This window comes from Larus michahellis, chromosome 3, assembly GCF_964199755.1.
Source record: "Larus michahellis chromosome 3, bLarMic1.1, whole genome shotgun sequence".
Taxonomy (NCBI): Eukaryota; Metazoa; Chordata; class Aves; order Charadriiformes; family Laridae; genus Larus; species Larus michahellis.
In genome coordinates, this window is record NC_133898.1 from 64,412,511 (window position 1) to 64,426,035 (window position 13,525).

The window sequence follows — 13,525 nt, forward strand, 5'->3', positions numbered from 1 at the left end:
GCAAGACCAGAGAATTAAAGTATAAATATATTTTTAGCTTTTCAAGTAAGTAATTAGTCAGTGAACAGAAATGGCAAGAAAGTAAACCTTTGATTTGCTGCATGGTTGGAATCAATGCCTTTCCTGAGTTTGTCTTTTGAGGATATGTCATACTTGTGTTGGACTTTCGTAAGGAAACTGATTATTTGGTAAGACTCAGGCTCTTGATACATAGTTCATTAGATATTCCCCATTTTCTTACTACCTTGCTTGGAAAGTTCTGGCCAACAGTTGATGCAATCAAAATTTTAGAGATTGTGTCTTGTAAAACAAAGTTCCTTCTCTGTATAACAAAGCAAAATTTAGTTGCCCTTGTAGGAACTACAGTAACCACCACATCTGTTTTGCAGATGGGTTCTTTTTGCATTATGCATTTTATCTATCCCAGCTTTGAAGTTTGGCAGTGGATCATTAGAGTTAATTCATGTAGCAATAAAAATTGGGAGGTTACGCAAGGATGTTACTTTGATTGTTGCATATCTGCTGCATTAAACCCTTAAGATCTTTACTTGTAGGAGGGAGTTTGTGGTTATCTTATACAATTTCATAATCAACACTGCTTGCTTAATTTCATCTAAACTCCTACATCCAAATCCAGCCTGTGTAAATCGGATTTCAATGGTAATGCACTACAATTTAATGGAGTCAGTGCTGCTAGGAGTTCCATCGGACACTTGCTGGTTTGAGCAGGGGAGAGAGAGCTCCCTGCAGTCTTTCATTCTTGGTGATCGCTCATGTGTTTTGGCACCAGCTTTTAAAGACCAAACTGTGTCAGGTTTTCACATGAAACTTTGAAGACTGGTTGTTGAGCTTTTGCTGTTCAGGGTAACGTTAAGCTAATTTTATTTTATGTTAGGTTTGAGAGAACTTCTGAAGTACTTAATTTATTAGGCTTAAGGATCATGCTGTTCTGTAATCTGTGTGATTTCGTCATATTAACCTTCTTTGTTTCAAGTAATAATTTCTAAGTGCTGATAGAGGCTGGGACACTTAGGTACACAATATAATTACTTTTATTCTGTATGTGTTCCCACTTAAAATGTATTTTTAATTAGAATAAAAATTGTTATCTCCAAGCAATATAACAAATACAGGAAAAAAAAAAGTAAGATGTATCCAGTACCATAAAATGTAGAATAAACTAGTAAAGCATTCAAACAAGGTTAAATGCTTCTTGTCTGAGACCATTCAATAAATCTGCATTTATGATTAGGGTATAATATTTTAGATTATCAAACTGAGGAGGAGGTAATATTTTGCTTATTTCTTCCCTTCCTGCTCTCATTCTGCCTTTTGTTTGCTAGCTGTTGTCTTTTCTGTAGTCTTGACATGTTTGCAGCATTCCGAATTTCCTGGATTTGAAATGAAGCAAGTATTAGAAGAGTGATTTTTGTCTTGTATTTTATTAAATAAGTATTTGAAACTGATTGACCATTCAGAAATGAGGGAGTGTATGATGTTAAAAAGTAGTTAAAAACATACAAACGAATAACGAAATAAATCAATTTTTTAAAAGCAAATTTCAAATCACATTGAAATTAGTTTGTGGTTTCCTTAATATCTCTTGAAAATTCTAATAGGAATTTTAAAGGCTGTACAAAAGAACTAGGCAGATATAGGAAACTAATGCAGAACTTCCCTAGCTAATCTTGTTAGGCATTTCATGTAATGTTATTTGGACTAATCTATACTCAAATTACAACACATTTTCTGCGTGCCAACAGCATGCTTGTGAAGAATTAACTAGTTAATGCACTGCAAGTTGTTTCCTATTATAACCTTTTTCTTGTGTCAGAGCTTTCTTAAGAGTCTCTTCACCTTAACTTTAAAATAAGGTCCTCTCAAAGAGGTGGTTGTAGGATGCTGGGATTTGAGGGTGGGGGTGGAGGTGTAAACATATGAGCATCCCAAAAAATACTGACTGGAGAACTGGTACCTTCAAACATTCTTTTTTCTTATTATTCTTCTAGTCTTTAAATTAGTTATGTATTCTTTTCTGTGGTATTATTTTCTGCATTAGCTACAGCTATACAATGAGAAAATTTATACCATGCTTCTTACAATTCTGAGTGTTAAATATCATAGGTACAGTACCTTTGAAGTTATCTGTAGCAGGTTGAAGCCCGTGTTATATGTGAGAATCCACAGTGCAGTCTTTAAAAGTGCTTCTGTGATTCTTTTTATACCTTCTTATACTTTGCCAACACTTTTCCCAACTGCAATGTGAAATGTAGTTGTTGTCTAGTTGAGATTCTGCTGGAAAACAAGTAAACAGTGACAACCCTGCAAACCCTACAGCAGTGAAATTATTTCACGCTGATCATTCTCTTTGTCCCATTTTTCTTCCTACTGCCTTTGTCAGGCAGCAGCCTTTAAAGTCCTTGCTGTGTGCTCGTGTTTTGCCCATCCTTGCATCTTCCACTGTGTTGTGGTCTATGCTCACGTCTTTGGCTGCTTTCTTTAAACTGGTAACTTGTCATTAGAAAAGTAAATTATAAGCCGTTTTTGTTCTTCTAGCCCAGAGTCTTGATTTGCCTTTAATCTATCTGTATGGGTATTCTGCGGCCATCTCTAAAATGAAAGAGGTCAAGGTTAGAATGTGGTTTCACAAGAGGCAGGGATCTGCATGAAAACCTTACTGACAGCTGCTGAAATGGAGGGCTCCTCCCTCCATCCCAGTTTTCTTCTCCTTCTAGTTTTTGTGTGTGCTTCTGTCTCTCTTGCCTTGTGCTGATATCAACGCTCCTTTCCAAGTGCATATTTGAATTGTTAAAGAGGTGGAAAAAAGTCAACAAAATGGTGTCATTTTCGTACATTTTAGTAAACTAACTTGACTCACAAAAAAACCTGATGAAGTTTTGTGTTGGTGTAAGGTCAGAAGTTTGGGACCGAGTGACTTGGAGCAATGACGTGGTAGATTTGAGAGGAATGAAAAGCTGAGAGGAGCTGTAAATAAGAGTGGAAGGACAAAAAACAATCTCTTTAGATTAGTTTAAAGAAAGCAGCACAATCTCATTCAGATGTGAACTTGTAATATGTGGAACCGAGCACAGGGTTCGCAGCGCGAGCCACCTCTCTTTGTGTTGGGCACCACCTGCACACCAGTAGCTACTGGTATAGTAAATAGGCAATACCTGCAGAAATGTGAATTAAGTTGATGATGTAGGAAGATGAACAGGCATGGTTGGTTTTTCTTGGTTTGTTTTTTTTAATTAGTGTAATTAAGTGTGTTGGATACTACATCTTTGTATAAAATCTCTACTTTTATTGTTTTCTGCCAGCCAGTTTAGCAAATAGAAGCAAGCTCTCCAGGTTCTCATAGGTATAAAACCCTTTCTTTTTTGTGCTCTTTAGTAAGTGGCTGTGTTTATTATTGATGGGGTTTTTTGTAACTACAGGGTTAGCTTCTTTCCAAGTAAGACTCTCTCCAAATCCCCATTATCCCTACTGGATAGATTTGTCAGTTACTGTATCTCCCCATCAGAGAATAACAACAACTGGCAGTGAACTGCTCAGGAGAGCCTTCATCTTTCCTGGAAAGACCTTGAGGAGGCTTCTTCCTCTCCCCCTCCCCCCCCCGCCCCCCCTTTTCTAATGAAAGAGCTTGAAAGTTGCAGGACTCTCACTGCGTGTGCTCCTCAATACAATACTACGTGTATTTTTCTGCTGATCTCGGTAGCCACAGGGAGCATGGATACACAGCTAAGAGGGCTGCTGGATGGTAAGAATTACTTTTGTTGTTCCCCTGCATCCTTCGTTTATGGGGGTGATGCTTGATAATTATCTCTTAAATGCCATTGTGTTTTTATTTTTATCTGGCTGTGACAGACTAGTCTTCCAGCAGATTTTATTTCCCTCCTACGCTCATGCAAGCTTTCACATGATGCTTCAAAAAAGCAGCTGAGAAACCAAGCAAAAAGCAGTGCTGATTTGTATGAAGCACCTCTATTAATTAAATCAAAAGTTCAGGTTGTTTCTGGTTGCTATGCACAAATCCAAACATTACTTTCTGAAGAAGCTATTTCCACATAACAATTTCTAGTGGGTTCTATGGTCAAGTAATTCTTCCTAAAAATCTGTTTTCTGGGGTGGACCTAGGCAGTACTTGCTGTCATTACAGACACCAATTAAGGACAATTGTTGCACTGTGTCTAAGATGTAAACGGAAGATGTCAGTTCACATCTAGTAGTTACCAAGTGCTTATTTTAAAAGGTTTGTCACTGCTTGCTCTGCAGTAGGACAGAGATTTGTTCTGGAGCTCTATGTTGTTTTATCGTAAGTGGTGCTGCAGACGGACGGTCCTCTGCACGGGGAGTGCCTCTGCATCAAAGTTCTGAAGTTTGCTGTCAGGAAACACCTGCTAATACTTACTTTAAGAACTCACTGAAAATACCATCCAAGAAAGATATTTATTCTAATAACTGAGGAAAGCTGATGCCTGAAGTGATGCAATTCATTTGAAGCAAATTAATTGAGGATTTTGAGCAAATATTAGGAATAATCTCTTTCTGTGTACAGTATTTGATAATTCCAAAAGTAGCAACACTAAAACAAATTGTTTAAAATAATATTGATTTAACATAACAGTACGAATACATTTGTTATATAAACATGCAAATGTAAGTTATATGAATATAAAGTGCATTTCCACAGATGTATTGACAGTTTTAAGCTAAAATCCACTTTTTAAATTTGAAACCACTTCTAGTGGATTTTTTAATAACCCATGAGATATTAAGGGGGTTTTTGCCTGGGTTTTTTTGGTTGTGTTTTTTTTTTAATACAGACATAAAGAAAAAATACTGTATACAGTATCTATTTTTTTAAATATAATTGACAGGAATTTGAAAAATTAATTGGACCTTTTAAAATGATAGATATCATTGAGCTCTCTGCAGGCCTCTGTAATGATATATGTCTGTTCATAAGTAAATCAGACTAGATTGAATGGTCCTGCCGAAGCTTACTGTCTGAATCTGTAAGTGCTGGTTTCTCAGCTTGAAATAATTTCGCATTAGGTGGAGCATTAGTTGCCAAAGATGACATCTTTGGTCTTTTCTATGTTATTACAGAAGTAATTCCAAGTCAAAGTTGATCAAATACAGGGTGTTAAACCCCGAAAACACCTTTAGACGAAGCAGATTACCTTACACTTGCCTATGGTGAAGAGTGTGCAGGGCTTTGAGAGTGGTTGCTGGGTTTCTTTCACTGCAGATGGACTTGGTTCAGCAAAGCAGAGATAAACATTTTTATGCTTTTGTACTATAATGACATCATCACTTTTCAGCAATGCAAGGCTTTCTTAGTATTTCAGTGCAGGAATTTGCTCTTTCTGCTGATTCTCTATGAAATTTTTGTTGAAGCAAAACATGTCACTGTCATGATGGCCCTTAGGTTTCTGATGTCTGAGCATCATTGAGAATTTAAGTTCATTAGGTAGACGCCATTGCTGGTTTTGCGTTGGCACCTGTCTAAATTGTATTGCGCGTACTGGGCTGCCCTGAGATTATCTCATGATACCTTATGCACACATACAGCTCTTGTTTGGTCAACAGACTTCATCACAGTTGCAATTTCTTTGGTATGTGTAATGAATAATGCAATAGAAGAGTAATAGCACTGTGCTATATTTAGTGTTCATTAATGTACATGTTCTCCATAATCCTTTTAAAATACGTTCTTGCAGCCTATTTGTACTCTTGTCTGAGCATATTACAGTAGTTTTGATTTCAGTAATCCTTTGTGGCAAGAAATAAAATGAGCAGTACGACGCTTATGTGGTATGAAAGCTTCTCTTTGGTTGTTCACTCTGAATTCTCTGACATGAAGGGACCAAGGCTTATATCTACCAGCTGTCTTGCTGCTGCTTCCTTTAGTTAGCACTGAAACAGATTTTCTAGAAATGTGCATCTGAAGTACGTTTCCTAGTATTTAAAGTCTATTCATTATGTGAAACTACACTCTCTCTTGCCCCTCACGGTTTTTTTTTTTTTTATACCGAGTTGTCTCTTTAATCTTTTGTAACTTGTTACACCTGTAATATTACACTGATGTAGGGCAAAAGATGAATTCCACTCACAGTGATGGTATGATGTGCCGTGTAATGCGTTTGGACTCACTGCATCGGTGAAACCCGCGGCGTTCTATGGAACAGCCAAGTACATGTAACAGGATTATGCAGGGAGATAAATGCTTGGTACGTGGTCGCTGGTATGAAAAGTGTTTCCATTCTCTCGCCATCTTGTCAGCAGAAGTGATGGACAGTGAAGTTGACATTGTCATCACTTGCTCAGAGTTAACATTCCATTGAGGTTAACTGACTTGCAGTGCAAAAGCTTGCACGTCTGCATGATCATGTAAAGCAGTCAGCAGAAACAGGGAAGACTATGTTAATTAAGCTTGATTGATACTTAGAAGCTTCAAACGAAGCCCTAAGGCCTAGAACTTGATGATTTTCAACTTATGTTGGTTTTAGGCTTATTTTATGACTTTGCATGCAGACGTCAGAAATGCATGAAGCCATCTGTGTGTTTTGTCCCCTCTACTTCATATCAAAGCTTTGAAGAGAGTCTTCAGCCTCTGTGTTTTCTAAGGCCCTGCAGTGCTTATTGTATGACTCGGATTAACGGGAGTGTTATACTGTGTAATGTCGAAGTGTTCATATGCTCTCTTTTTGCACAGCTGTAAAGAGATATTTACATTTGTGTGTTGTTTAGATTCCAATGCTTCTGTCCATTTTGTTTTTATTACATGTGAAGCATAGAGGAAAACTTGCTAAAACTGTGATCCAGTCTTAAGCCCTATGCGTATATTGTAAGTCTGGTAACTGTAGAGCCTTTTTTTTGTGCTAGTAAAGGGCTGTTGATATTGCAGCTGGATTGTATGTTTCCAGGTGTGTTGCACTGTTGTTTGTACTTGTCTTGCTTTGTAAATGAGTAAACAAGCTTACCAAGTTATAAGAAATAGATTAAGAAAGAGAACCAGTAGTCGTGTTATAATATTGATATTTACTAAGGCTATTAAGGAAATGTGTCACAGGTGTAAGTTCTTGAGCACCATCTTTGTGATGGACGATAAATTCATTTTATAGACTTAATTACCTTCTTTCAGTATGGCTTATTTCATCATGTTATGTTCTTTGCATTTTATTGCTGAATATCTTCAGATTATTTGCCCTTCCCCTCCCCTCAATTTTCTTTACATAATTGAGCAATAGATGAACAAATGTATGTACTTATAATAGCCTGTAATAAAAACATTTTCTTTTGTAAATTACTATTGCATATTACTGAGGTCATTATTATACTATTTGGACCTTTATTATATTAAACAGATTATGAGAAATTTCAAAGTGTGATGAACACATAAACAGAAATTTCAGCTTCAATAAACGTTCCAAGACAAGTAACGTATCAATAGAAGAAAGTGAATTCTTCATATGCATTTATAATGGTAAACAGTTTTCGAGAGCAAGTTGCACTGTGTATTATTGATTATGTTTTATCTTTTTTCTTTTTCCAGTTGTCCATATTTGTCGGAGAAGATTACACCTGCTATACCTGCAATTGGTGGGATTCTTTTCTTTTTCGTGATGGGGACCCTGCTGCGTACTAGTTTCAGTGATCCTGGTGTCCTCCCACGTGCAACACCAGATGAAGCAGCAGATCTAGAGAGACAAATAGGTAACACTGAAGGTCTGTTGTCTCTTCGCTTTCCTCCCGAGGGTGCATGTACTGTGTGAAGGCAGTGTGCTGCTCTGCTCACGGGAGGAGATACTCCTATCTTGCCACAGTAATTGTTCTGGAGCTGTAATGTCTGATGACATTGCAGTGATTCCTGTGGAAAGATGGTTGATCGGTTCTTCACCAAGAAAGACAGTAAACAAAATCCTGGCCTTGGAGAGTGATAGTCATTACTGTAAATACTTTTCAGCAAGTATGGTAGAAGTCTCTGTGGTACACAAGAGAGTACTTTCTAAAGTGTTTTTGGCAAGAAAGCTGATATTTCAAAGGCTCTACAAATGTGCATCTTTTAGAGTAATGTACCCTTAGAGTTTAACTGAATTTAATTACGTTGTTATTTATATTGTGAAAGGGTCAGATAAGTCTCTGTGTTAATATACAGTCTTGTAAATTGATGCAGTCTTGGGAAGATTTTTCTTCATTAACAGTAATAAAATGTTACTATTTTTTTATCTGTGTAAAGCCAGCACAATTAAAGTAGAGTTAGCTAGATTTTAATCAGCCTCATTTATCAAGAGAATTGTTAACTAAGTTCTAGTTGTGGAATTTCTACAGCTACAAAATTCTGAATAGCTAAAATGTGCTACCTGGATAAGAAAAAACAGGATGAGTTGGCAGAGTTGCTTCATGGACACTGGTTTTGTTTGCTTATTTTTTAGTAAGCTACTTAAGCTTACTAAAGGCTACTATACGTGCTTTGATATGATAGTCAAAGGAAATCCCACGTTCTGAAGCAATTTGAGGAACACTTGCTCATATAATTGAAGATACAGATAACGGGTTTATGCAAGCACAGGAAAAATACCTGCAGGGTCCTTGATGTTTAACACTATAGTACAGTCTTAGGCTTTGTTTACTGTGACAAATAATTTAATGTAGTAGAGCATGAATTTGAGGGGTTTACTTCTGAGTAGGTTTTCTCTGGTTATCTAGACTATGTTTTCTCCACAAGGCCTTGGTGAAAATGTCTGAGGGGCAAAGTTATTGGTTTAGGCTCTAACACCATGTTATGGGGCGGAGTTAATTTGGTGTACACATGGAGCAGAAGTTCTGGTTTAGCTTCCTCAGAAAGCAAGTGTAGTTTGTACGCACCAAAATCACACTGTGAACCATGCCAGTAAGTGGGAACGATAGGAGAATTCATGTCAAAATAGCAAAATGTTAACAACAATAGGGCATTGGTTTCCTCTTACTTAGCTGTTAAGAGGCAGTAAGCACATCATGAAGCTGTATCTTCCACTTGAGAGATCTGTTGGACAAAGAAATATTGTTAAGGTAAAACAGAAATAAGTAACGCCTTGTATACACTATTTTGGGCCTTTATCAACCTTTAGCAGAGGAAAGGTCCTAAGTTTGTTTTTAAATACATACATACTTTAGTGATTGTTTGAATCTAATGGTTTCATTGTGATTTAAAAAATCTTGTCTTAAGGGCTCAGTTTGAGAAAACTGCGGTCAGAGGGATGAATGGTTTTGTTTTCTGGAAACACATGCATTATCTTTGGTATGGATTATTTTAAGAAGAAGCAGGATTTCAAAATATAGTGATGAGTTTATTGATTGTCACTACAGTGACATAATTTTCTTTCACCAGATTTGGAAGGTCCTGGCCACAGCTGTTATACTACGTTTTGTGTTAAGTTAAAAAGGTGTCTGTGTATTACATAGCATTTTTTGTCTTTCAAAGCGTTTGGATTTGAGTTCTGAAGTGGGATCAACGCATTTGAAGCATTCTATGTGCAGCAGCTAATTGTACTTACTCCATATGCTCTTTGAGTAGGTTTGAGGCTTTGGGAACTAATGATTGTGTAACGTGGTTCTTGAGCTTTGTGGGAAGGAAATCTTTTCTCATGGGTGTGTGAAGTCTGGGAGGTGTAGTTCACCAAATAGACCTGGTGTAGCTTTCTAAAACAAGCGTATTCTGTTGGCATTCACATTTCAGGAAGAATTGCTTTTATACATTGTTTGGACTTATTGTGCAGAGCCAGGAGCCAGCTGTCATTGCCATGACAGGAAGAAGGTTACATTTAGCCAGTCAGGACTTAGCTTTGGGCAAGGACCATACTCTACGGAGTATACAGGGAAGAAAAAAATGTTAGATCCTAGATGACCCAGATAGCTCAATCCCAGATGGATTAATTTAAATTCATATAATTTTTTTTTCTGTTCGCTCCCTTTCCGATGTGGCACTTTGGATTATTTAAAAAGAAAATCTATAGTCAACCTGCCCTTACATGCCATAAAGAAATTAAATCAGAAATGGAGGAGTATTGTGAAGCCATATTCTCACTACGCTCCAAAAAACCAAAAAAAACGGATATGGAATGTGTTTATACTGAAGTACTGGAATTCTCTTCAAACACAATAGTTTCAGTCCTTGCTTGTATAAGAATTCCTAATATTCACAGAATTCAGATATGTGGAAAACAGATGCCAAAGTTCAAATTTGTGTTGCTGAGAAAACTAACAGATTTCTTAGGAAGACTGATTTTAGAACTTGTTTTTTAGCTTTTGCCAGTGCTGTCACTGCAAACGTTTTTCAGAATCAAATACTGAGTATATAATGTGCTGCATAGAAATGTGCAAGTTGCCATAATGGATGATAGCATTATTTTTATAGCTGGGAAGCAAAGCATGGAGAGCGGGGGGAAAAAAAGCATCTCAGAACTATTTCGGGAAATGTGGGAAAATCATGATTCCCCCCTCCTTTCTCTTTTTTGCCCCCACCTCTTCTCAAAAAAAAAGTTATTCTCTCTGTAGGAATAACTTGTGGGAGGAGGATGGAGCTCAGGCAGGTATATTCCTTAGTGTTGCCAAAAAGGAATGCCTCTTTATGTCATAAAATTGTGGTATAGTTTGCAGATAAACAATTGTGTTAAATTTAGAGTTTTCCAGAAAGAGACATTTTGAAATAGAGCTTCCTGTATACTGTTATTACTGCTGTAATTACTGTGGTGGCTCATGAGTATTTTGTGTTTTTTAAAATGGTCTTTTCCTTCAGTTTTGTTAACGCAATATTTGGGGAGCAGTGGAAATTCTTTACCTATTTCAGTACTGAAGTTCCCAGTAAAATGCTTTATGATTGGAAGGTAAATATATTTATTAGATATTTGAAATCATAAGAATATCTTTCTAATTGAATAACTTTCCATAAGATTTACTTGAGGAACTTAAATTTCTGTTAAACCTTTACACTTCACGAGTCTGCCTCTGTACCTCTCCCAGCTGTTTCACTCCAGCAATCCCAGCACTCCTATTTTTTCTCTTCTTGTGGTAAGGCACAAGTGGTCTTAATTTGCCAGTCATCATCCTGGTCTCTGCTGTCCTAATGATAAGTAACAGAATCTAAGCCATTTCCAAAGAATAAAAGGAGAAGTTTATCATACCTGATATGAGTTACTTAAGACATTTAATAAAGGAAGCAGTGCTGCTTTATAAAGAAAATAAAACATGAACATTAAGAGAAAAAAAGTTGTATCTTTCCATTAAATTTCACCTTTATTAAATTTGGCTTTTAAAGGTAATCTAAAAATGAAAGCTTAACTATTGTTAGATTAATACTGAACTTGTTTTTAAATTATCACCTATTGCTACTAGACAATTCACATACCATCGTACTTCATTCAACCAACCCATTTGTGTTAGCTGGCCTTTTACCTTCTTAGAAAAGAAGAATGGTTTGGGCCACTGCTGTACCTAATCAGAAAAACTTCTCATTAGGAAAAGGCTGGAGCACTACAGAAGGACACTGTATGGGAGTCTGGACTTGTGAAGCATATTTAAACCAGAACTAGGAGAAGGGAAGACATTTGTGTCTGAGCCTGTTGACCTGTTCTTTCACTTTTTATATTAACAAATTTCTTTAAACTTATTTCTGGCTAAGGATAGGATTTCAAAGTTGGTTAGATTCAAGACTTGCAGGCAGATTGTTGGGCTTCTTACTGCTGGTGTTCTGCTTTGTTTTGTTGCCTTTTCTCTGTAATGGGACAAGTATTCATGATTGAAAGAATAATTTATTCCTACTATATTGTGAGATCATTGTAAGGAAAAAGCTGGAGCATAATCGTATGTGAAGAAAAATGTATTTGAGGGAAGTTTTCTTAAGTGTGATTAAAGTAAGGATATACTTGTTGCTTACCTTACTGAGAACAGTTTGCTGAGTAAAAACAGATGGTCATCAATTTAGAAGGGAAAGACAGATACGGTGTTTTGAATTGTGCCTCATATACTGGTGGCTGATAGTTCAGCTATAGAATAATCATAGTCCTAATTTCTTAAACTGTTTGAAAATTAATGACAAAAAATCTTCCCATACGGTGGGAAACTTTTGCACCTGCATTTGAGAAAGGAACAAAGAGTAGGATAAGATGCTGAAAAGAATATTAGTAACCATCTAGGTACTGTCCTACATTCCCTGTCATCTCTGTGTAGGTACTTTTCCATTTCTGTGTCTGTTTCTTGGAATTTCTTGAGTCCCTTAGGCAGAAAATGAAGTTAAAATCCATTAATGAAGTTGCTACTGAAATTTACTTGCCAATTATCTACTAGTAATAATGATTGGGGGGAAAAATTCAGAACAAAAACTTGTATAACCTGTTCTTTTTATGTAAAACAGATGGGCTTTCTAATGGAAATTCACCTTTCCAGTAATTACGTATAAAGATGATAATGGTGACTGTCTGCTAAATGAGACTGCAAGTGAGTTGTTGCAGAGTAGATATTAGGATTTAGTTATCTTGCTGTGGCAGACATTTTTCACCACTGTATCCATCTACTTGGTGAAATCTTGAGCATTCTGTAAATCATGTTTTAAATATGCTTTTATTCAAGGATTTTTCCCAATTTAACCACAGCAAATTAATTCCTTGGTTTTTAAATCCAGTACCTATATCTGCAATATTTAATTGTATCCATGATTTTGAAATGGACATGGTGTAATGGTCACTTTAGAGTTTTTATGATGTGCAGTTTAATTCTCTATTCCTATAGAATGGCAGGCTGTAAATATTAATTGGGTGTATGCTTGGCTCCATTTAAAGGATGAGGTATTATGAATTCTTGCTAATTGGCATAGAAAGTGGCTTAGATGCATTATTTTCATAATCCTGTGGCTATAAAGACAAAAAAAAATATATCAAAAGGAGCAGTAAGTTGTTCTTTGAGTAACAAAAACCTAGACAGGTAAGGCAGAAAGCAGCACTATAAAAATGCATTGTAATTAGGGCCTTGGCACAGAAACAAGCTAGTGCAGTCTGTTTCAAAAAGTTCTTTGGGTTTTGGTTCCTGTTTCTGGAGAATCCTGTGCTTCCTGGTGTTTAGAGTCCTCTCTGCATCTCTTTTCTACCTCTTATTTGTATTGCATCTGTTAGGTACATACACCTTGGAGTTCTGCCATGTCTTTCCTATAATTGTGTTCAGCCCTGCCTCCGTGGCTCTTATGTGGATCCTACTTGGTTGCATTTTTTGTTGTCTGTCACTCTTTCCTCTTTTTCTGGTCCTTCCTTCCACTCGGCTTTTTACTCAGCAATGGGATTTCCCCAAAGCTTTTCCTTTCTCTGGCTTGGGCAGGTTCCTCTTTTTTTCTTGTGGAGGTGGTACAAGGGAGAGCCAGGTTCCTTGCCCTGAGTGCTTGACCATAGCAGTCTCCAATAAACCCAGTTCTGCTGGAACGTGACATCCTTAGTTTCTCTGGAGTGATGGAGTGTTCATAATCTGTTCATAAATCGAGTTAACGTGCTCTGCA

General features: G+C 36.8%; 1 protein-coding gene across 7 annotated transcripts in view; it reads left to right on the plus strand.

Annotated features, from left to right (window-relative positions):
* ZDHHC14 (zDHHC palmitoyltransferase 14) overlaps positions 1 to 13,525 on the plus strand; it is a 114,264-nt gene that overhangs the window by 53,640 nt on the left and 47,099 nt on the right. For 4 of the 7 annotated variants that reach the window (XR_012586206.1, XM_074580488.1, XM_074580490.1 and 1 more), the window contains exon 2: positions 7,562 to 7,734. Coding sequence is in view for 5 of the 7 variants with exons in the window: in XM_074580488.1 (XP_074436589.1) it covers positions 7,562 to 7,734 (173 nt within the window). In the remaining 2 variants the exon portion in view is untranslated. The remainder of the gene's footprint in view (positions 1 to 7,561; positions 7,735 to 13,525) is intronic. The other 3 variants (XR_012586207.1, XM_074580491.1, XM_074580489.1) reach the window with 1 other exon arrangement.